This window comes from Schistocerca gregaria, chromosome 9 (assembly GCF_023897955.1).
Source record: "Schistocerca gregaria isolate iqSchGreg1 chromosome 9, iqSchGreg1.2, whole genome shotgun sequence".
Classification (NCBI taxonomy): Eukaryota; Metazoa; Arthropoda; class Insecta; order Orthoptera; family Acrididae; genus Schistocerca; species Schistocerca gregaria.
The window spans coordinates 197,285,308-197,311,474 of record NC_064928.1 but is presented as its reverse complement, the minus strand read 5'-3'; the positions used below and the strand labels follow the sequence as shown (position 1 = coordinate 197,311,474).

Here is a 26,167-nt window from a genome sequence, read left to right as displayed (position 1 = left end):
TTTGAATCTTTAAAATATTAATCTTTGGGCGGTGGTGGTGAAGTAAGTGGCGTGGGTTAAGCACATGGACTGGTAATTCGGTGACTCTGGTTTGATTCTTGCTGCTACCTCCACCCCTCCCTTTGCAATGTTATAAAATTTAAACATGTTTAAACAGATCAGTTTATATACATGAAATTAATATCTGCATGTACATAATTACTCTGCAAATAACACTTAAGTGCCTGACAGGTGGTTCAATCATTTCTCGTTACATTGGTTGGTGACAATAGATTATCTTCACCTGCAGAGAAGAATTTTGGTGATGGAGTTTCCTTGAAAACATCTTGCAGTGAAAAATGCCTTTGTTTTAATGGTTGCCACCCCACTACCATTACCGTATCCATGTCCTCCTTCAATCCTATCCACTGTGGATCCCTTAGTGCACAGCGATATTCTTAGAAGAGGACGGGCAAATGTAGTGTAGGTAATGTTTTTAGCAGACCTGTTGCATCTTCTAAGTGGTCTGCCAATAAAATGCAGCCTCCCTGGTTTCCTTTCCATACAACATTATTTATTTGATCATTCCAGTGTATGTTTATGGTTAAAAAGGAATTGTTTTAAATGATTCATTTGTGATGTAATTTCAACAATTTTCTGGCATTTTGTCATGGTCTCTACAGCTGTGAACAGTGTCTTGTTATGTGTCTGCAGTGATTTTTCCTTAAAAGTTTATTAGTTTATTGAAAAATGTAAACCTGACAAGAACTTTCTGCCAGTGGAATAATTGCCAAAAACATCAAAACTACAAAATTTGGTGAAGATTTAAAAAAAATTAAAACATGCTTTTAATTATTCTTTGTCAATTTATAAAGAAAACCTCCTGTGTCTGTAGAACAGTAGCTATGACTCAAGCAATTTCAGTGCAGGTTATTGAAATTATGAATGAAGATTTCAGTAAATGATAAAGATTTGATGTACACCAAACATGACGAACAAAATCCTTATGAAGGGGTATTTGGTCTCTCTCTCTCTCTCTCTCACACACACACACACACACACACACACACACACACACACACACACACACTTAATTTTACTGAATGCCACCCTATTTTATTTGTAACAGGTTCCTTCTTCACCTACATACTTGGACGACAGCAGTTACAATCCTAATGAATATTCCTCCCATAATTTTATGTCTTTGGCTGATAAGGAGAAAGTCATCAGTTTTGCTTATGATCATCCAAAATGGAAGTTCCCATCATTAAAAGCACAATTACCAATCTTGAAGGAAAAAAGAGTATTATCTTCAAATTTAGAGGAAAGAAATGGAACAAAATGACACTAGAAAAGACAAAATTGCATTCATCAGTTCTGAAACATGGAAAAAATTTCAGGGTGCAGGAGACTCATATGAACAAGTAATGACAAGAAGATAACAACTGTGGGAAATGGCAGTGGTGTTCCCATAATTGTAAGGAAAATTTTAGTTTATTGCTAGTGATACCTTGGTAAAGAGCTTCAAACATAAACGCGACAGTGGAAAATCGCTACATTCGCCTTTCAGAAATGATGTCGCAACTTTTTAAGAAACAGCGTAAACAGCAGAGAAGTTTTGTATCCAGATGACACACACAATGCCAAACTTCAGCCTTGATCACATAATTAACACTGACAAGACTGATGTCAGTATGAATCAGTATATAACAGGACACTGGATTAGTGAAAAACTCACTCTCTTCTAAACCACCCACACTTATACAGTCCTGTACAGTTCACGGAAACTGTTACACCATGTATTTTTATGTATGCAAAAGCCTGCCGGCAAACTGGGTCCTTGAGCTACTAGTGCTGTCGAGAAATGAGAAGAATATAAGATTGTTGTTGTTACTTCCTCCAAGTCAGGAAAACAAACAAAAGAACTTTATGCTAAATTCTTTGAGAAACTTTCAGTTCTTTCTATTGATGGATTTGTGGGGAGGCAAAGCAGACTTGACACTGTATGATGAGACATTCATCAGTGAGAGAGTTGAAGTAATATATACTATGAATATCATTCCACCCAAATGTACTACCCTTGCTCAGCTGGGTGATGTACATGTCTATTGCCAAGTAAAAAATCTACTTAAAAGACTGCATAATGCTCCTGAATTGCTGTCACAACATTGAGAATCGTCGTCGAGAGAATATGCAATTAAAATACATTTTATCAAGCCGCATTCATTTGGTGCTCCTTGTTTTCACCTCAGTGAGGCAGTATGCTTGGTATACACCAAAACTGGCAGAGGAAACACTTTCATTTAAAAATTTGAATAAAGTATGTTTTCCACCGAAGCATATATTGGAAAAATGTTCTTGTTCAAAAAATACTTCCATAAAATGTGTGTGGAGTGAACAGTATTTATGTTTTAAATGTTTCCTTGATGACAATAAACCAAAAAATGTAAGGTACTTTCTAATAATAAATAAAAATCAGGTGTTTAATTGCTACAATTTTCAGAATATTTGCTTTCATTCAAAACTCCACTCAGTTATTTAAATTAGCAATTTAAATATATTAAATTAAAGTAATCTGAGTTAAATTGAATATTAATTACTCTGTATATAAATTGAAATGTTTAAATATTTTTAAATTTTATAATTAATAATTTAACATTAAAAAGAGGAAAGAAGAAACATTAGCAGCGAGAGTAGAATCGGAGCTGGTGGGCTGCTAGATAGTGCACTCAAGGCCAACACAATGTATTTTGTAGACCCAAGGTGTTCTGATACCTGCGGCTTCTTTAACTGCTGTATTTTTTACAGAGGTCTGAAGATTGCTTTAGCAGAGTGTGCTCTAGAAAACTTTTGTAGTGGGTCACACTAATGGCTTCAAGGACTATGTAGTGAACAAACTCATTAAAAAATAATAATACCTGACCACACCCTTAATAAAGATGGTGCCCTGCAGCTCAGCTTGGCACGGGATCCAATGATTGCGAGCCTGGTATCCATACATCGAACGAGGAGCCGAGTGTGTGCCCATGTATGGTAATGCCCTCAGCACCAGTGATGTCACAGCCAGCATCTAGTGTATATAAGGGCATACCAGCAGCCCAGCAGCAGTCATTCCACTTCACAATGGCCAAGGAGTGTTTAGATAAAACCTCATGGGCAAAAATCACTCGACGTGGCTGGAAATTTGAGAATGTTTCATTCAGTGTTAACGATAGCCTTAATTTTGCTTTTTATTTTATCCAGTTGTTTGTTTAGAGATGGAGTGAATGACATCCTATAATATTTGACTATGTTCCAGTGGGTTCTGAGAGTATTCATGAGGAAAATTATTAATTAAACTCTGCTGAAACATAGTTGTAGTGTCATGGTTTCTCATTCCGTCCAATATTTTCAAAAGTGTTTGAAAAATTGGCCTATAGAATAATACAGGCTCATTTAGGTCAGCAGAATTTAAATGCTTTTTATTTTAGCTTTTGTGATAGGCTCTCCACAGAGAAAGCAGTAAAAGATCTCACAAATGAAATTCTAGCAAAGCAAAACAAGAAAAATGATCCTGAAGGTATATTCTGTGAGCTTGCTGAAGCCTTTGAGTGGGTGGATCACAAAATTTGAGTCGATGTACTGAAGTGTTACAGCATTAATGGCACCCTTCTTGTTCAGATGGCATCTTACCTTCTTAACAGAAATTAGAGGATCTCATTAACAGTGTCTCAGACATGAAAGTGTTTGAAAATAATGGAGAAAATAACATGTGGAGTGCCACAGGGATCAGTATTGGACCTACTTTAATCTAAATACTTTTCAATCACTTTAAAGGGTAGTTCAAAAACTGTAATGTGTGCTAATGACAAAAGCATACTACCCAATGTCGCAAGCATGTCTTAGCAGAGACAGCTCACAATTGGATTTAATGTATTGTGCTTATCCAGCCATTTTTCCTTAGATTCATCATACAGAGAAAATGTGGTCATTTTATGTTTGCGTATGAAAATATTGCTGAAGAGGTTGAGGTTCTTATGTCGTGTAATAGATTAATTAGGAGCCATTGTACATTCACAAGTGAAGCTTTCCCACTTAATGCCACTTGCAGATTTATTTTGAAGAGTTTAGAAGAGTTGGAGGGGCTAGCAATGACACCATCTTGGCTGACAACTACAGTAAATGTGGGGAAGGGAGTGGTGAATGGGAAGAAAACTTCATCACGCTGCCAACCATGGGAATGTATAACATGTAGTTTTTATTAACTTCAACCGTGTTTAAACTGCAGTTTGCAGTCAGATTTCACTTGACTTCGACGTTAGGCAGTTGGGCAAACACTCGACATTGGTATACATTTCTACAGCAAAAGGTAAAAGTTTAGACACAGGGGTCAGTAGCATACTTACTTGTTTCATGTAGCAATGTTGTCAGTGCTTGCCATGATGTATGTTGGGAAAAGGGGGGGGGGGGGGGGGGCTGTGTCGGCTACTGGTTCTACACAGCCAATGATGGATCAGTGGCAGTTGCATGTTCTGATGCAAGAGATGAAAGAATGCTGCCACATTCTCACATCTGTATATTTGTGAAATCTTTGTGTTCAGAAATAAAGTAAAAACACCTGTGTTCTCAAGTCCTATCATAACCAGAGCCTTGGAAATTGCGACATATTTGGAAGAAACACCCAAATATCTACATCTCGACCTATATTCGAATTACTGCAAAGTGGTCCCATTATACCATAACTGGTTTTTTGCCATTCCATTCATGTGTGGAGCATGGGAAGAATGATTGTTTAAATGCCTCTTTGTGTGCTGTAACTAATCTGATCTTGTCCTCACAGTCCTTATGTGAGCAACACATAGTGGGTTGTAGTACATTTCCAGAGTTATCAGTTAAGCCAGTTCTTGAAATTTTGCAAGTAGTCTTTCTTGGGGTAGTTTACATCGATCTTCAAGAGTCTTCCAGTTCAGTTCTCACTATATCTGTGACACTCTCCTACAGCCAAACAAACCTGTGACCATTCATGCTGCCTTTCTCTGTATACATTCAATATCCCCTGTTAGTTGTAATATTTGTGGATCCCACACACTTGAGCAATATTCTAGGACGGATCATGTGAGTGATTTGTAAGCAATCTCCTTTGTAGACTGATTGTATTTCCCCGCTTACGTGATCATTCTGATTTCATATCCCTACAAAGTGTTACACCTAGGTATTTGTATGAGTTTGATTCCACCTGTGACTCACTGATATTATAGTGACACGATACTGCATTTTTGCATTTTGTGACGGGCACAGTTTTACATTTCTGAACATTTAAAGTAAGTTACCAATTGCTAAACCACTTTGAAATCTTAACATCTGACTGAATATTTATGCAGGTTCTTTCGGAAAGTGCTTCTTAATCGATAGCTGCATCACCTGCAAATAGCCTGAGGCTGCCATAAATATTGTCCTTGAAATCATTAATGTACAACATGAACAGCAAGGGACCCAACATGCTTCCATGGGGCACATCGGAAGTTACCTCTACTTTTGATGACGACTCTCCACCCACACTAACCTGCTGCATCCTCCCTACCAAAAAATTGTTAGTACAGTTACTAATTTCGCTTGATACAACCTACTACTGTACTTTTGACAATTAGTGTAGCTCTGCTACGGAATAAATGCTTTTCAGAAATACACAAATATAGTATCTACCTTGATCCACAGCTTTGATTATGTCATGTGAGAAAAATGTGAGTTGGGTTTTGCACGATTGATGTTTTCAGAAACTGTGCTGGTTGGCATGGAGGAGGTCATTCTGTTTTTCTGTTCAAGGGTTCTGGAGGAAGGGCAAACCAGCCACAAATTCAGTATGGTTCTGATAAGGATTCCATCGGGCCACAGCAAATTGTTCAGTTTTAAGATTTCAACTGTTTCTCAACACTAATGACACTATCACTTATTTCACTTGTGTTCTCAGTGGTATGAGGATTAAATTGGGGCAATTATCCTGGGTTTTTATTTGTAAAAGAACATTTGACAACAGAGTCAAGAAATTCAGCTTTTAGTTTGCTACCCTCAGTTTCAGTTCATGTCTCATTCGCAAGTGACTGGGCCATAACTTTGGTTCCACTAACAGCCTGTACATATGATAAAAATTTCTTTGGGTTTTGTGAAAGCTCATTTGACATTATTCTGCTACAGTTTTCATTGAAGACTTCACACATTGATCTCTTGACAGCCAAATGTGTTTCTTGCAACATAACTCTGTTGTAGTATACTTTGTTTTACAAACATTATGCAGCAGTCTCTGGCCCCTTAGATGTTTCTTTACAGTGACTGTATGCCAAGTTAAAATGATAATCAAGACCCTACACTGTGGACAGGCGTTGATATACATCAATGGGGACAGTTGAAAATGTGTGTCCCGACCAGGACTTGAATGCGGAACCTCCTGCTTACATGGCAGACACTCTATCCAAGGGCACAGAGTGTAGTGTGACTGCAGGGACTTATCCCTTGCACGCTCCCTGTGAGACCCACATTCCCAACTTAATGTCCACACACTACATTCGTAGTGCCCCTACCCATTACACTCATTACTCGTGGCAGGCAATCTTACCGAGTCCCATAAGAGTTCAGGCAGATGTGTGTGCATCTGCACAGGAAGAGGTGGTCAATGGCCGGTTAGCCTTAACTATATGAAGATGGTATCTGTTCTTTCACACATGTCCGAAAGAACAGACACCATCTTCATATGTGTATGCCATGTTGTTCCCCCTCCTAGTCCTCTCCCCTCCCCCAATATGAACTGTTCTATTGAGTACATTTTATCTAGAGCATGTTAAACTATTCTTTCATTGATGTATACGGTTCAGTCCTTTCACTCTACTCAGAACCAGGGGCCCACAATAAGTTCTGCGGACAATGCTGAAAATTGTGAACTTCATTGAGACTCCACGTGCAAGGCCAGTCCTCTCAACCCTCTCTGCCAGTGACTGGAATGACCAGAGTATGACCTGGGAGCCAGGACAACAGGCAGGGTTTGTTCTAACGTGTGACACAGTTTGCAGTTGGATGCAACCTGTTCTCTCAGTGGCTGCCAGTTAGTCTGTTCAACATGTTGAATGAGGACCCCAGGCATACATGCTGAATGCACCTGGTGTTCTTTCCTGCCTCTTGGTGCCAGTTCCATACATGGAAATTATAGTTGTGACAACCAAGATCATGACTTTCACTGCTGCTCGTATATAGAAATACATGGAGTCTTCTCTTGCCTCTCATTAGTTAGATGAGACTTGTCATCCAGATAATGATAACAGTGATGGTGATCCCACAGATTATTGGTTTAGTTAGTAAACAAAAAAAGAAATGAAGATAAAAATTAATGTAAACAATTTTTCTTTTTGTTTATTTTATTTCTCCTTGTATTATTAAAATGTACACACCAATAAATGACACAAGTGTACAATGGCTATAATGTTCACTTTTTAGGCAGTCAGTTTATATTAATAAAAGAGTTTGTAATATTCACTAGAATAATTTAAAAATAAAAAATTTTGCGAAGAGCCTTTTGAAGAAAAGGGGGGGGGGGGGGCGCTTATATTCAGATAAGTATGGTATACCTTGATTCATTCCACAGCCTTCTTGTTGTAATCTGCAGAACACAATGACTGAATGATATGAGGATAATCCCAAAAGTAAGGTCTACTTTTTTTTATTTTTTTATTTTTTATTTTTTTGTGAGTACATAGGCCTGTTTATTTCTGCAGATGCATTTTTGTAGACACTGTGGCAGTTTTTGTATGCCCATGTCATACCAGCTCTCCGCCATGCTGTTTAAAAAGTTATTAACCTCTTCTTTCACATTGTCGTCAGAGCTGAATCGCTGGGCCCACAGTTAATGCTGACAGGTACTGTGAGACTCTGAAAAAACTCAAATGGGTAATTCAGAACCGGTGAAGAGGAATGTTGAGCAAGGGCGCACACATTCTCAATGACAACGCTCTCCCACTCATCACTCGGCAAACCGTTGCTCTCCTGCAACAGTTTCAGTGGTACATAATCACCCACGTACCCTATGGTCCTGACTCGGCGTCCAGTGAGTATCGCCTGTTCCCTAGGTTAAAGGAACGTTTGGCCGGAAAGCGATTCAGCTCTGACGACGAGGTGAAAGAAGAGGTTCATAACTTTCTGAACAGCATGGCAGCGAGCTGGTACGACATGGGCATACAAAAACTGCCACAGCGTCTACAAAAATGCATTGACAGAAATGATGATTATGTTGAAAAATAGCTAAATGCCAAACTGTAAACTCATGTAAACCGTTGTAGAAATAAACAGGTCTATTTACTTATTAAAAAAAAAATAGGACTCCTTACTTTTGGGATTACCCTCGTAGTTTTCTTTGGCATGTACAGTATAGAACAAAGACAGTGGGCTGCACTGTACTACTGTCGTTGCAGCTCAGAGTGAGAAACAGCAGCAGCCACAACAGCAGCAACGAGCTCCACAGCAGCAGGCTGTCAGCCAGTCGGCAGAGGAGGAGGCGGAGGTGCGTGCCCGCAAGGTGGGAGAGGCAGTCATCAGCACCCTGAGCAGTGTCGCAGCAGTGCTAGAGTACCCGAGAGGTCAGTGTCTCAAGTCGAAGCTCGTACAGTTAGTAGAAAGCTTTTTTTTTAAGTTGGCATGCATGTGAACCACAGAAAAACTAAGAATATATAAAAAAAAAAAAATGGCTTCATCGCGTGGGGTGATGCTTTCGGTATTTAAAATGGCATTAGTTTGATAGTTTGCACATTTTTGTATCTGTAGTACAAAGACTGGTTTGATGCAGTTCACTGTGCTAATCCATCCTGCACAATTGTCTTTATCTCTGTATAATAATGCAGCCTGCATCCCCTGGACATGCTTGCTATTTTTGAACCTGGGACACTCTCTACAACTTTTTCATCCCTCATTTCCTTGCATAACCAAATTAACTGTTGATTAATGTTTAAGAATGTGTCCTATCAAACTTAACACTTTTATTGGTCATTTTCTGGCAGAATGATATTTTCTTCTCTGTTTGTTCTTTGCGTCTTCATTGATTACCCAGCCTAACCCTCTAAATCTTGAACATTCTTGTGTAGCACCATATTTTGAGAACTTCTGTTGTCTTCACATCTCTACTGTTGTCGTCCACATTTCACTCCAAAGAAATTGTTACAGGAAAGCTTTCTGGTTATTGCTGGTCTGCATTTTATATCCTGTCTATTTTGGCCATCATCAGTATTTCTGCTGCCGAAATATCACAGCTCTTCTTCTACTTTTACTGTATCATTTCCTGGTCTTACTACCATAGTATCACATAACTCAATTCTACTATACTCAATTATGCATCATACTTTTACTGTCTTATAATCTCTTTGTAAGACACTAATCCTTTGCTGCTTTTTCTACGTACAGATTGGACAACATGTCTCATTCCCTTCTCAGTTTCTGCATAACTTCTGTATCCAGTGTTTGTAACTGCAGTTTGGTTTCTGTACAAGTTGCATATAGCCTTTTGCTCCTAATATTTTACCCTGATAACTTCAGAATTTCAAACAGTGCATGCCAGTCAACTTTGTCAAAAACTTTTACCAAATCTACAAATAGGATAAATAAGGGTTCGAACATAACTTGTTGGAAGGATAGGAATTCAGCAATCAGTCGCAATCCCATTGGTTTTTTATTATTCGAGCATGTTGAGCTTTCTGATGTGAATAGCCGTCTTCAGTTTTGTATGAAATGAAAGTTGGTGATAACTTGCAATGTTGCCTCACATATTAATACATTTCCCCAGAACTAAAACTGATATTTCTCCAGGTATCAAAACCCCTTCATATATCATTTCAAAAAACTACACTGTCATTGTGATGTCGTCATTGCTGCATCTGCCAGTAAAAGGACAAATGCATTATACGGGAGATGCAACAACACACAGTTACAACAATGAGTTTTATGGTGGTTTGTTTTCAAATTTGTGTCATTGAAGCAGTCATTAATGTGGAGTCTTCAAATGTGGTCAGTCACAAACCCCCAGCCAGAGGAACCATGTAGCATACTGAATTTTACAGTCACGTATTTGAAAAATATTGAACAGTAATTCACAAGGTGGAAATGACATCCAACATTGAAGTATTCGTGAAAGTTGAAGTTTTATTTGATCTTGTGGTACAATGATGATACCTTTTTGAAAATAGATAGAATAAAAGAATGGTGGACTCGCAAGCCATTGTGGTTGATGAACTTCACCCAACCAATCATAAAATGTTTGGACAACGCGGTTATGGAGTAACAGCACTTATTATAAATTAACTTAGTATTAAGAAAACAGTCTTTACCGCATTTTTTATTTACTTAGTGCCAACCGGTTTCAGCCCATCGCAGGGGCCATCTTCAGGGCTAACATATGGTCAACTGCTGGTGGCATCACATCTACCAAGGTCTCCTGCCACACCTTAGTAGAAGTGACGCCACCAGCAGTCGACCGTATGTTCGCCCTGAAGATGGTTCCTGCGATGGATTGAAACCAGTCGACACTAAATAAATGAAAAAACATGATTAAGACTGTTTTCTTAATACTAAGTCAATCATAAAATAATACTAGTGATGAAACAACCTATCATCGGCAGGTAGGAGGGTGATTATTAACAAAATAAAGCAAAGTGGCTGGAGCCTGACAACACAACCACGATACTTCCTTTGAACGATGTTACAGATTTTTGCTTGTGGCAAACATTTGTATGATTGAAGACCGTGCACGTTCCTAGCAGTAACGGCCTGTTGTACTTTGTCAGTCTCTGTTTGCAAGTCTGTGCATTATTCGTGTACACCAGGTACGAGCTTCACAAGCTTCTGCTGATTTCTTGACCACTTATCTTTCACAACCTCCTCGCTTTGCAGTTTAATTTTAGTACTGCTTGATTTAGTGAATACTATGAATTCTTTCAATCTTTCCATTTCTCATTTGTAATTTAAGCAAGGCTGGATTTAATTTCTTTCTTTTCAGCAAGAACTTTGATATGTAAATCTGAATGGTTGTGTAAATTATTTCAATGTACCACTAAACTGCTTCTGAAATTTAAGAGCACTCTTCTTGAGTTGATTTTCTAACCTTTTGAGCCTTTGATTATTTTTATTTCATTCTCATTTCAGGTTATGAGGTAATTCAGTGGTTCTGTTCAAATGGCTCTGAGCACTATGGGACTTAACTGCTGAGGTCATCAGTCCCCTAGAACTTCGAACTACGTAAACCTAACTAACCTAAGGACATCACACACATCCATGCCTGAGGCGGGATTCGAACCTGCGACTGTAGCGATCGCGCGGTTCCAGGCTGTAGCACCTAGAACCTCTCGGCCACCCCGGCCAGCTAGTGGTTCTTTGTTGAATAGTTTATTCCCAGACTTTGGTTCATAATATTGTTTATTTGCTTCATATACTCATACAACTGACTTAAGATCAATAGTTGTCGATTTCTGCCTAACTGTAGATATGGTTGTTTTCATTGTTGAGTTTGCTACTGGTTTTCCCAAGTTTGTTACTATCACAGTTTAAGTTACTGTTATTTAACAGAATTCCTGAACTGTTTTCAGAGTCAACATTTACAGCTGAATTGTCTTGCATACTGATATCTCCTACACTCATGATATTATCTTCACTGTTAGCACTCATTGTTAATGATATCACTCGACCTGTTATTTCTGTAAGTTATAACTGCTCACAGTTTATAGTTCACAGATTGTCATTTAGTACCCTTCCCCCTATCGCATATGGATTGTTTCATCACAATTGTTGTTTAATGATTGGCTGGACGATGTTCATTAAGCACAGTTTGTGGACATGCAACTATTTCTTTATTCAGTCATCTGTCAAAAGGTATTTCTGAATCATGTGATTAAATCATGGGATGAGATTTGAATAGAGCTTCAACTTTCACATTTTTTTCAATCTTGAACAACATTCCCTATGTGTGAATTACTGTTCAACATTCTTCCAGCACACGACCGTAAAATTTAGTATGCTACTTGTCTTTCTCTGAGTGGGAGTTAACGACCGACCACATCTGTAGATAGCATATTTATGACAAAAGCGCTGGCATGTGCATGAAAGCAAGCAACTGTTAAAATTGGTGTTGAGCCCATAGGAGCTTAACTGCATGTTATTGCACCTCCCAGAGGTTGTATTTGTTCTTGCATCAATCAAGATACAGAAACAGTGACTGCACATACCATTTTTTAAAAAATGAATTTGACCATTTATGAAAATCAACCTGGTGGGACAAATGTGTTCTACAAAGCTCTATGGTATCATGTGAACATAGGATTTTCAAAGTAAAATTTTTGTTTGTAGAGAAGAGAATCGAAGGGTTTGAGATGTGATGCTATACCAGGACATTGAAAATGAGATGGATTGCTAAAACCTGATGATGATCTCCACTGAGTCGATAAGAGAAACATGTTGAAAATACTGGCAAGGGAGGGCAGGATGATGGGACATATGTTAAAGCTTCAAGGAATAACCTTCATGGTATTAGAGGGAGCTGCAAAGGGTAAAAAATATATGGGAAGACAGAGATTGGAATACGTCCAGCACACAACAGAGAACATAGGGTGCATATGTGCGACTCTGAGATGGAAGGGTTGTTACAGGAGAGGAATTTGTGGTGGGCCACTATTCAGGAGACCTATGACCCCAAAAATAAGGCACTTTATCAGGATGCTAAATACACAAACAAAATAACAAATCAGTATTAAACATATTTATTTTCATGACAAAGAAAAACATGGAAAATCCCATACTAAAAAATCTACTCACCAAGCAGCTGCAGAACACACACATAAGACTGTTGTGCTAGACAAGCTTTTGGAACCAGCAGCTCCTTCTTCAGGCAGAAGGGTTAAAGGGGAAGGAAGAAGGGTGAAGGAAAAGGACCTTTCCTTCTCATGCCTTAAGGTAAGTTCCCCCTGACCTGCAGTTCTGGGTGACTTTCCCTAAATGTACTCCTTTTCCTAGACCTCTCCAGTCCTTTTCCTTCGCCCTTCTTCTTTCCCCTTCAACCCTTCTGCCTGAAGGAGGAGCTGCTGGCTCAGATAGCTTGCCAGTCACAAAAGTCTTTTATGTGTGTGTTCTGCTGCCGCTTGGTGAGGAGATTTTTTTTATCTACCCAATTGAATACGGTCTATAATCTCTAAGGAAACACGATTACTCATTTTGGACATTCTTGGAATGACGAAGGTGATGATTTAATTTGGTGTACTGTGCCACCTGCGTACCCACCCCACTTGCTTGCTCACAGCTTTCTATATATCCATAATATTTTTCACTGAGGTGTTTTTTTTTTTTTTTTACTCAAAAGTGTTAAGTGAAACACGGACCACTTTATATCCAGTTTGAGGTAGTGATGCTACTTGGGGATCACAGGGGTTAACTGTTCAAAATTCCTTCTCTCAGAGTTCAGCTATTGGAAATAGTAGACAGACTGAATTGGCATCACCTCGTTAAAGCTGCTCTGCGAGCAGTGTTAGATATACTGCCATACATGTCATCTAGGACAGCTATTAGGTTGATGACTACGATGACTTGTTTTGGCAGACCTGATAAAAGAGAGTGCCCGGCCGAGCTACTGGCAGCCGGATGGAGAGGCGACGGGTTGCAACTGCTGCGGTGCCACGTTCGGTCCACGTCTGTCGCTGCACCACTGCCGCGATTGCGGTCGTGCTGTCTGCCGGGACTGCTCGCAGAGCCGACGGCCTGTGCCCATCCGAGGCTGGGACACGCCTGTCCGCGTTTGTGACTCGTGCATTAAGAAGGCCTAGCAGGACGCTGACATCAGGTAATTTTAACATGTTTTCATTTTCTCATTTTCTGTTCTCGCTGTAGCGAGTGTCTTTTTCATCGCCAGTAATAATGAAATAACATACCAGTTTCACAAAAAAAGTGCACATGTGAGTTAAATTTTTATTGGAGAGAGGATTAAAGTCCAGGAAGAAGAAATAAAAACTTTTAAAGTTTTCCAGTCCAGTGGCATCATATTTGCGTCAGAGACAGTAAAGGATTTAGGAGAGGTGTTGAGCAGAATGGGTAGCGCCTTGAAAAGAGGTTATGAGATGAACATTAACAAAAGTTAAACAACGCTAATCGAATTTATCCCATGTAAATCAAGAAATGCTGAGGGAGTTAGACTAGAAAGTGAGGCACTGAAGGTAGTGTTTTCTTATCTGGTCAGTGAAGTAACTACCGATGGATGAAATAGGGGGGATATGTGACAGTCACCCAGAAAATAATGCCTTACTTTTTGTCCCTTCAACATTTATTCATTGTGCAGTGCGAAGCTTACAGACTTGACAGAACGATATTTTATCTACACACCCTAATTTTCCTTGTAATCAGTACTGTGGCCTCCCTCCAGTTAGAAGCAAGGATCTATATGCCCTATCAGCACCAGTCCTTGTTCTGGTAATTTTTTCATTGTGCATATCACGTCTTCATCATCCTCATAATACCTTCCACAAAAGCTGCCCTTCAGTGGACCGAACAAGTGGATGTCCGAGGTAGTTAGGTACAGAGCCATAGGGTGGACAGGGTAACAATGACATGTTCAGAAGTCCTCAAACCTATGTGAAGCGGAGCATTATCTTGTCGAATCAAACTGTGTAGTTAATGTGCTCATGTATATCTCCAAAGTAATGGTACTGCTTCTTGGCATCATTCCTGTCACAGCTCAGGAGAAGAACCCTTCCCCTTCAACCTCAAAATGTTGCAACAATTCAGTACAAGGTTTTTTTTTCTGTGAGGTTTGTGTTCCACCATAAACATCGCATAACTCACCTTGCACACACTTTTGAGTATCCAAGAACAAAGATAATTGCATGCATAGTTGTTTTGGCAGTTGGCAGAAGCAGCTCCAATTGATGAATCGTAAAGCATCGATCCTTGTGAATGACCTCATCAGAACGCTGCAGCGTGTCAAATGCGACATCCGTGGGCAGTCTCGTTGCAAATTATGGTGTTCCATAGGCTTCACATAAATGTCTGTGAATATTCCCCACAGTTTCTTTCTTCACAGTGAGAAATTCAGTGACGACATGCTGCTTGTAATGAACACAATCTTCAGGTGCAATTTTGAAACATTGCTGCAGTTATGTTAGCCGAGGAAAACTTGATAATTTTTTATTTAGTCTGTCTCAGTTGCGTGAAAGTGCAATTTATTGCTGTAGTGGTTTTGGGCTCATTCGCTCATTCTCAAACTACACAACTTAGCTGTAAGTAGTTACACAGCTTGATGGCAAACGGCACACACCGTTTCATACAAGAAAGGAAAACAGTGAACAACAAATATGCTCATTGGTATGACAACCAGTGTGTAACTGTTTCACCTGAATGACACAATCACATTGGGAAACTTCTCCAGTACAGTCATGCTGCTGCTCGTCCATCACTATTTGCTTATCCTTGTGTAAAGACTGTGTCGGCCTGTCCCTGGTTAGTGTACCGGAAGATTGTCTCAGCTCTGCACAATACTACACACATCCACACCAGAATAAGTTCCTGACAGCATTGAAGCGGATGCCCCCTAGTACTGAAGTGTGAGCATGTCAGTGTCATGGACAACATTACACCCTCCTGAGTGTGGACCTAAAATGCTAGCACAGACAGAACATTCCCACTTGGTTAGTGTGTTCTCCTTGGTGTGTTTTCATGTGGGCCTTCAAACACTGAAACCTACACTGTCAAAATATCTCAAGTGAGTGCGAGCCCCTCAAAACGCATTTCTGGCCGTGTGTCCATACGATCTTTTCTGCTGGAGGAATAGCTTCATGCAGTTTGCCCCCCTTTAGCAAAATCACCCTGTGTATATGTCTGTACAGTTCTGGTTTAAGGTCCAGTTGTTGTTGTTGTTAGAGCCGTTACACATGTTATGTTACATGATGTTTGCTTATGTCTGCCCACAATAGCCATCTATGTGCACCGTGAATTGTCAGCTTGTGTGGTTGGTTTGTTGGTGACCCTAATTACAATGAGCTGTTCCCTGTGGAGGTCACTCATTTGACATGTTTGCATTCACAACTAGCTGACAAAATCGGTATTGCCTGCATATTCATTTTTCAAAAGTTCTATTAGAAATGAAACCTTCCTTGTACTCCAGCAGTAAACTGGGTGTGAGCTGATCACAGACAGTTTTTGTATGTCGGGCGCAGTTTCTTCGTTTGTCTACAGTGCGATTTTGTAAGTATCACTGTGGTAATGACACTTCACTCAGTTGACTTGACTGTAAGAGTGTTGTAGTAGTAAATAATAAATGTATTAGAACTTCATGCAAGATGTTTTTCACACATCACGATGTTTATGACATATCTCATGAACTGTGATAGATAGGTGGTCCTTAGTCATTCAGTGGTTGTCTCCTGACAGTGACCGATATAAGTACACACACACACACACACACACACACACACACACACACCACTGACGTCGTGCCCCATATTTGCCTAATCACATCACTTGTACTTTGTGCTTGTTAACATTTTCAATATTTCTTTCAGGTTATGAGTTTTCTGTGTCAACCATGCCTTTTTTTGTGACAGAGCACACTGCTAATATATTTTCACTGGAATGTGATAGAGCATTGTATCTGAAATATATTTTATGCTGTATGGTTATTTTTAATTGTATCAGCTAATGCCAGCAAGATTGTAAGTAAATATTGAAATCATGAAACTTGAGTCAATAACATTGTATCAAAATTACCTTCACTTACGGTAATGATCAGTACAGAGCTTAACAAAGAATAATTAAGAGGGGCGAGGGAGGGGGGTGAGACCATAGGTGGGTATCAATGTGGAAAAGATGCTTAAGGAACGATAAAACACTAGCAAAGGAGGAAGGGATGTAGTAGATGATAGAAGTAATCTGGTGATTAAACACACACTTACACTCATAGGTTTGCATTCTGAAGAAGTCCCAAAGCAGACTTAAAAGTGCTAAATGTCTTGTTTATATCCCTACAATCCCTATATCCCTACTATATCACTCAACAGCCCCTTGCGAGGTGGATTGCTTGGAAACAAAAAGCAGCGCAGCAGTGTGATCATAACATTACCAAGAAAATTTGGCACAGCTTCGCATGGGGAACAATGTAAAAAAATTCCCAGAGAGAATCTTTCACTCTGCAGTGAAATGCATACTGTTTCAAAACTTAATGGCAGATTAAAACTTTGTGCCAGACTGGGACACGAATCCCAAACATCGTCCTTCATGGGGAACACCCTGGGTGATTGAGCTACCTGAGCACGATCTCTGGTCCTCACAGCCTGTATTCTGTCAGCACTTCCATCCTACTTTCCAAACTACGTGGAAGTTTGCCCCACTCATCTGGTATTTTAGGAAGAAAGGATGTTGTTGTTGTTATGATCTTCCATGTAAGATGTGGTTTGATGCAGTTCACCATGCTGCTGTATCCTGCACAACCCTCTCCATCTGGATAACTTCTGCAATGTACACTCATTTGAACCTGCTCACTGTATTCAGGTCTCTGTCTCCCTCTTCAGTTTTTACCCCCTTCCTCGGGTCTCTGTCTCCCTCTTCAGTTTTTACCCCCTTCCCCCACCCACCAAATTGATGATCCCTTGATACATCTGGATGTGTCCTATCATCCTTCATTTAGTCGAGATGTGCTATAAATGTTTACAATTTCATTCAACACCACCTCACTATTTATTTGATCTACAAATCCAGTCTTAAGCATTTTGATGTAGCTTCATATTTCAAACTCTTCCACTATCTTCCTGTCTGGGCTACTTATCATCCGCATTTCACTTCCACACAGATTCCTCCAGGAAAGACTTCCTAACACTTAATCCTATGTTTGATGTCTCTTCTTAACAAACACTTTTCTTGCCGCTGCCAGTCTATATTTTTTGTCATCTCTACCTTGGCCGTCATCACTTATTTTACTGTCAAAACAGCAAAACTTGTCTACTACTTTGTGCCTCGTATTTCTAATCTAATTCCCTCAGCATTGCGCGATTTCGTTTGACTGGCTACATTTCATTACCTTCATTTTGCTGTTGTAATGTTTCTCATATCCTCCTCTCAATATTCTGCCCACTCCATTCATCTGCTCTTTCAAGAACTTTGCTGTCTCTGTCAGAGTTACCATGTCATCAGCAGACCTCAAAGTTTGTATTTCTCCTCCCTGAATTTCAGTTCCTTCTCCAAATGTTTCTTTCATTTTCTTTACTGCTTGCTCAAAATGTACAAATTGAATAACAACTCTCACTCCCTTCTCAGCCTTCCATGCCCCCCAACTTGTACAGCTGCACTGTGGTTTCTGTTAAAGTTGTAAACAATCTTTCAGTCCCTATATTTTATCCCTGATACCTCAGAGCTTGAAACAGTATATTCCAGTCAAGAAAGGATATTTTGGGGAAATGGCATAGCTACACCCTGCTGTAGATTTTTTCTGGAACTAATCCCTTGGCTGTGGCTAAGCCATTTCCCTGCAATATCCTTCAGTCCAGCATAGTCTGCAAGAGAGCTTCCATGATGTTCGGAAAGAAAGAATGAGGTACTATTTTAATCTGTTGAGGAAGTTTCAGTGTAGACTGTATGTGAACACACAAAACAGGAAAATCATTTGGTGTAGATGAGATGAAGGGAGCAGAACTGGGGAGCCTTGAGCACAACTTACAGCAGTTGCCATTTTGAAAATTATATTCTCTCATTTCAGGGCACATTGGGAGGTAGTGGAACTCTCAGTGAAGAAAATCTCTCACTTTAGTGTGGTAATGGATCATGAAGTGGGTTGAAAGATTTGTTTGTGGACTAGGTTGAGGGGTCAACCATTTTTGGACCCTATCATAACAGTGAGTTGTTTTTAAAAAAATTATTAGTTTCTTTGATCTGAGGAGTAAAATTAAGTGATATCAATTTTTTTCCCTTTGCCAGGCTCCAATTGTTAAATAAAAAGTCATGTCTAACACACTCAGCCCCTGTGCCATTTTCAAGTAATCATTGTGTACAGATAACTTGGAAAATGCATGTAAAGCTCATTTACATCTGCATAAGTATACAAATGTATCAGCTGCTCAAAAATATTCTAGAAACCTCTCTCTCTCTCTCTCTCTCTCTCTCTCTCTCTCTCTCTCTCTGTCTCTCTGTGTGTGTGTGTTTACAGAATTGCATTGCTTACTGTTAAGTAAATTTCACAAAGACATTAACACATTTGTATACAGTGCCTTATTAATTTGGACTGGATTTTTGTTTTTCTGAGTTATTGTGCATATTGATCTTTTTAAATGGTTGACTGTATGATATACATGACTTGTCAAGTCATGACAGCCAACTAAAGGAAAGATAATGCCGTCCATGATATGAAAATGACTGGCAACTAACTGGTTCATCATGAAATTAAATATATCGTGTCAGTGATTACAGGGTCTCAAAATAACTAGATAATAAAGTGAAATTGTGTGCGTATGGAATAATGGCCCCATAAAACTACCAGCTCTTTCTGTTTAGTAGTTCAGAATTTTCCCATTTCATCACTTTTTATGATATTTAAACCTATAAATCCAGTTACCAATTAAGTAAGAAAGATTTATTTTTTAATAAAACTGCACATTTGCCTGGTAAATAGTTCCCACTGTGGTGTGAATCACTAATGGTTTCTTCTAGTTTGTGAATGGAACCAACAAAAGTTTTCTACACCTTAATGAGATAACATTGACATGTTGTTGCCAATAAACTAACCAGTTTACTACCTTTATTTCTTGTTCATTTGTTAATATCACTGCTTGACAATTGCTACAGGACAATGAAATTTTCATATGCATTGTTATGTTGCAGCCACGTATTTCCTTGAAGTTATTCATACTGTGAAGCAATCTATCTCAGTGATACACATAATAACAGTACGAAGTCCAACTGAAAATACAAACTTAATGTGTTGAATTTTTAACCCCAAGACACTGTCAGGGGTGAAGGAAGTCGTTGGTAGTGTTGTATTTAAGAGTATGGTGAGTACTGCTGTTGGAGTATCACTACATGGTGTCACTTAGGTGACAGTTAGTCAGCTTGAGATGAATTGGTGCCACCACATTTCAGAATATACTCTGTTGAAATCCATAGTTGGAGATCCGTATGGTGCATTCCACCGATTGCAACACACTTTGATTTTTTAAAGTGTGACATAATTATCAAAAATGGGTGATACAGGATTGCAAAGGTATTTTTTCATTGTTTGTTAAATGACCAAGTTAGTTACATGCTGTGGCTGATTTCAGCTTTCTGTTGCAGCTGTCTTCTCATGTAAAAATAAAAGAAAACTATCTTCTGAGCATAAAAAGAATGGAAAATCCAGGATGGAATAACAATAATATAAAATGTTAAGTTGCAGACAGGCACAATTAAAAAGACACTTACACAAAGCTTTCAGCCATAGCTTTCATCAGCAAAAGAGGAACAGGCAGCATTCAGAAGATTTTTTCGCTTAGATTTGATGATGAAGATGACTGCAGTGGAAAGCTGAAATCGTAGTATGTAACTACCTTGTGATTTTTTATGTTCATTGAAGAATTTAAAAAAGCTCACTGTCATTTACTAGTCGAGAAGGCTCACAGTTGTGGGCAACTGCAACATTCCCAGAAGAATTCTGGTTCAGTATAACATGCAATTGTTGTCACTGCTGGGTGTCGAGAAAATTAGGAACATGTTCCCAATCCCCCGCCCCCTGGGGCTCACCACTCTTTGGTGGGTTCACGCTTACTACCACACAGCCCCAGCCTTTGCAGCATTTTTTCCCTTCCGCGTTGCATGTCTGGACTCTTGCTATTTTTTTTCCACACGCTTGGAGAATATGTCTGGGATATTCTTGAGAATGTTCTGTATTCTGTCGCTCAAGTACAAATGGTCTCGCATTTCTTTTTCGCTCCCTTTTCCTTTCTTTGCTTCCCTTCTTCTCTCGTTCCTCCGCTTCAGCATCTTCTTCCCCCCTGCATGCTCCGGAAGGCCGACACACGCACCTGACGCATAACAGGTGACTGGGTAACGCATAATTCCCAGCCATGGGTCGACAGGTAGTGTTCGCACGTACCCCCTGGTGCAGGCCAGGACCAGGGAGAGGTGATTGCCAAGCTGTAACCTTCCCAAATTGCCAATTGGTCCCTCTGTCAGGTGTTCGGGAGGTGTGACCTGAGGTGTGAACAATCACCTAAGGCGGCTGTGCCCCCTTGTGAAGGGGACTCCCTGTTGGAAGGAGCAGCCACCAGAGACACTGGCAATCATGGTGGGATTTCCTCGCAATGAGTCAATCATCCACTCAAATTCAACAAAACGTAAATGCAACAAGGCTAATGATTCGAAGTCCCTTCCTGCTGCACCACAGCTCCTCATGGTCTCACGTACTCAAGACTGTCAGTCCTTCACCACGGTAAATCCGTTTATTATTCAGAATGATGTAGATGCAGTTTCTGGCCCCGTAATATCTTGCTCTCATTTATGAAATGGCCACTTCTGATTCTCAAGCACAACAACTGCTTGCTGCCTTGCTTCTCCACAGTTACCCTGTTTGTGTCGAGGCCCAAAGAACTTTGAATTCTTCCCGTGGTGTAATTTACATCAGGCTGCTCGACGGCCTAACCGAGACTGAAATACAGTCTTACCTCTGATCAGGGTGTCACTGCCGTCCATCGTGTAATGAAAAAAGGTAGTATCCTTTCTTTCAGTAGTGCTAGTTCTGCAAGGTTCACAGGAGAGCTTCTGTAAAGCTTGGAAGGTAGGAGACGAGGTACTGGCAGAAGTAAAGCTGTGAGGATGGGGTGTGAGTTGTGCTTGGGTAGCTCAGATGGTAGAGCACTTGCCCGCGAAAGGCAAAAGTCCCAAGCTTGAGTCTTGGTCCGGCACACATTTTTAATCTGCCAGGTAGTTTCACCTATAGCTCTATTCTTGTTACCCCTCGCTCCATGACGGACGTGGCTATGCAGATATTCAACCTCCAATTCAGCTCTGAGATCGTGAAATCGCCCAGTGTCAATGTAGCATCACCACCCCCCCCCCCCCTTCCCCATCAAGCTGTGCAACAAGTCATCAAACTCTTGCCTCAAGGGGCAAAACCACCTTCATCTACCCAGAAAGGATCGAAGAAGTCCTCCAAAGGCAAATGGTCTTCTCCTTTGCCACCTCGAAGACCCTCTTCGATGGTGTTGGCACGTGATACCTTAGCCCGGGCAGCCTTGGTGTCACTGGTGCGCACCAACAACTGTTTTTTAGCATTGGACTCCCCAGACCAACCGAACAAAGAAGCTGATGCTTATGTGGACCCATGGAGCACGATCCTCCTCCTTCTGTGCCCTGTAGCAGCTCCTCTTCCCCAGCTGTCACCCAGCAGCTGCCGAGGTGACACCCTGTCTCATCATCATGACTCTCTTCCAATGGAACATTTGCGGCCTTCAGTCCCACAAAGAGGATCTACAGCTGCTTTTAGTGTAGCAGCGTCCCCTTGTACTCTGCCTTCAGGAAACGTAATTGCGCCCTCACGACCGCTTTGAGCTTTCACATTTCTTACCAATTCGTTTTGACCTTCCCCCTGAGGCAGGCATTCGCTCTCATGGGGGCGTCGTGCTGCTCATATGGGATGACATTCATAGTCAGACCATTTCGCTGACTACCAGTCTCCAAGCTGTGACAGTTCGCCTTCTCCTTCCCCACTGGTCTTTTTCTCTCTGTACTATCTATGTCCCTCCATCATTCACTGTCGCCAGAGCAGACTTCCTTCAACTTATTGGGCAGCTACCTCCCCTGTTTTTGCTACTCGATGACTTTAATGCCCATCATTCCATTTGGGATTCTCCCAGGTCCTGTCAGAGAGGTGCCCTCTTGGCTTACCTTCTTAACCAACTTAACCTCTTCTGCCTTAACACTGGAGCACCCAATTTCCTTTATGACTCCTTGCACACCTTTTCCCATTTGACCCTATCCTTTTGCACTGCCCAGCTTGCCCATCATCTAGAGTGGCCCATTCTTTCTGACTCCTACTCGAGCAACCATTTCCCGTGTGCTCCCCGGATGCATGCCCAAATGGTAGCTCACTAAGGCTGACTGGCAGCTTTACTCCTCCCTGGGGACCTTCGAAGAACAAGATTTCTCCAGTTGTGATGACCAGGTGGACTATCTCACGTCGTGTCCCAGTCCCTTGGTGGAAGGAGGCATGCCACAATGCAATTTGTGCACGGAGACGTGCTCTCCACATTCTTAACTGCCACCCTATGCCGGAAAACTGCATTCATTATAAACAGATGCATGCAAAATGTCGTAGAGTTCTCTGGGATAGCAAAAGGACTAGCTGGATTTCATTCACTAGTTTTTAACAGTTCCACACCTTCCTCTGTCATTTGGGCCAACCTCAGATGGCTCTCTCGAACCAAGATCCTTTCCCCAATTTCCAGCCTGACAGTAGCTAACAATGTCGTCGTGGACCCTATTGCTATCTCCAACACCGTGGGGCACCATTTTGTAGGAGTTTTGAGATCTTCTCATTATCACTCTGCTTTCGTCCATCGGAAGTGAGTGGAGGAAGCTCAGGCGATACTGTTCTCTTCTCAGAATCATGACCAATACAGTGCCGCCTTTACTATGCTGGAGTTCAGACACGCTCTCAGTTCATCCAGATCCTCCACCGCAGGGCCAAACGCCATCCACAGTCAAATGGTGCAGCACCTTTCTCTTGAGGGCAAGCACTTTCTGCTTAATACATACAACCACATCTGGCTGAGAGCACATGTCCTGGACGCGGGCCTGAAGCCACCATCATATCCACACCTAGGCCCGGTAAGGACAAAAACCTTCCTTCTACGTACCGCCCCATATCTCTTACCAGCTATGTCTGCAAGGTGATGGAACATATGATTCATGTCTGGCTGGTGTGGTGGCTAGAGTCTCGCCATTTACTAACAAATGCACAGTGTGGATTTCGAACACGTCATTCTGCAGTTGACCATCTCGTTACTTTGTCCACCCATGTCATGAATGGTTTTCTGCGGAAACCCCAGACTGTGGCCATGTTACTTGATTTGGAGAAGGCCTATGCCACGTGCTGGAGAACTGGTATCCTCCATACTCTTTACACGTGGGGCTTCCATGGGTGCCTGCCCTGTTTTCTTCAGGCATTTTTACAAGACCGAGTTTTCAAGGTGCTTGTGGGTTCTGCCTTGTTGGACAGCTTTATCCAGGAAAATGGTGTGCCTCAGTGCTCCATCCTGAGTGTCGTCCTCTTTGCTATCGCCGTTAACCCTATAATGGCCTATCTCCTGCTGGGTATCTCCAGCTCTCTTTCTGTAGACAATTGTGCCATCTATTGCAGTTCTTCATGGACCTGTCTCACTGAGCGGCATCTTTAGTGCTGTCTTGATCATCTTCACTCCTGGAGCATCGACAATGGCTTCTGCTTTACCCTGACAAAACCGTCTGTACCAATTTCTGGCGGTGCACGGTTTCTCCCACCATCTCTACATCTTGAGCCTGTTGCCCTTCCATTAGTTGAAACTACAAAATTTCTGGGGCTCATGCTCGATGGGAAACTCTTGGACTACCCCTGTGTCTTACCTGACAGCCCGCTGTAGAAGATCGCTCAATCTCCTATGTGTCCTCAATGGTACTTCCTGGGGTACTGATAGAACCATCCTCCTCCATTTGTACCGGTAGCTTGTCCATTCGAAACTAGACTATGGGTGCTCTGTTTATGCATCTGCAAGCCTATCCCTCTTCCCACCGTCTCAGCACTATCCACCATCATGGCATCCGTTTGGCCACGGGCGCCTTTTACACCAGCCCGATTGAGAATCTGTATGCTGAAGCTGCTGAACTACCTCTGTCCTACTGCAGTGACTTTTTCCACAGCAGATATGGATGCCATTTGTCTGCCATGCATGGCCACCCCCCCTATGCTTCTTCCTGTGATGATTCCTTTGATTGTCAGTGTGGGGCTCGTCCCTCTTCTCTGTTACCTCCTGGAGTCTGCTTTCGCCACTTGATACAGTGGCATAACTTCACAATACCTTGAACTTTCCCAATGGGTGTGAACCCTTCACCACCTTGGCTTCGTGAAGTGCCCTATGTTAACCTTGGCCTTCATTCGCTTCCCAAGGACACTACTCCAGCCTAGGTGTATGACCTTCGTGATAGTACCTTTGTCTACACTAATGGCTCTCTGACTGATCATGGGGTTGGGTGTGCCTTCGACATTGTCTCCTGTGTCTTTGTGGCACACTCATCAGTGCTTACAGCTAAGCTCTTCGCCTGGTATCAGGCCACGGAGTACATCCGGCATCACAGCCTCTCCAATTGTGTCCTCTGCTCAGACTCACTCAGAGCCCTCCAAAGTCTATGTGTGCTTTACACTCCTCGTCCCTTAGTGCAGCGGGTCCAGGAAAACTGTCATTTGCTCGCTCTTCATGGAGCCAGTGTCATATTTCTGTGGGTCCGTGGTCATGTCGGTCTGCCAGGAAAAGAGGCTGCTGATACTGCTGCCAAGGCTGCAGTCCTCGTTCCTCGGGCCATGAGTACCTATATTCCCTCCAATAATCTCTTCGTTGCCATCTGTCAGAAGGTGGTGTCCATATGGCATCGCCAGTGGTCCTCCCTTCACAGGAATATGGTTTGGCTTATTAAGCTGGTTCCAGCACCTTGGACGACCTACTGTCGGCCATCCCACTGGGAGATTATTTTATCTCGGCTCTGGGAGAAGATTATTTTAACTCGGCTGCGTATTGAGCACTGCCTTTTTAGCCATCGTCATTTGCTAAGTGACGCTCCCCCACCACTTTGTACACATTGTGCCCAAATTTGAACTGTCTGCCACTTCGTGCTGGAATGCTCTCTCTCTCTCTCTCTCTCTCTCTCTCTCTCTCTCTCTCTCTCTCTCTCTCTCTCTCTCTCTCTCTTTATATATATAATATAATGTTCCAGCTTGGGTTTGCCATCTGCTTTATCAGCCGGTTTAGCAAATGAAGGGTGGGCTGTCGACCACGTTTTACTTTTTATCTTCTGTAGCAATATGGTGAAGGCCATGTAATTTTTAGTTTTGGACCTCCGTTTCTGTATGGTGGTTTTTTTAAGCCCTTTTTGCATGTGCCTGTTTTTAGTTGTCTCATACGCCTCTGTGTGTTCGTGTTCTACAGTTTTGACTTGGGTGCGTATG

At 41.4% G+C, this 26,167-nt stretch overlaps 1 protein-coding gene across 1 annotated transcript in view; it reads left to right on the top strand.

Moving 5' to 3' along the window:
* Positions 1–26,167, top strand: part of LOC126291988 (zinc finger FYVE domain-containing protein 1-like) — a 97,881-nt gene that overhangs the window by 63,348 nt on the left and 8,366 nt on the right. Inside the window, exons 10-11 of the mRNA XM_049985761.1 lie at positions 8,412–8,576; positions 13,567–13,807. Coding sequence (XP_049841718.1) covers positions 8,412–8,576; positions 13,567–13,790 — 389 coding nt within the window. The 3' untranslated portion in view covers positions 13,791–13,807. The remainder of the gene's footprint in view (positions 1–8,411; positions 8,577–13,566; positions 13,808–26,167) is intronic.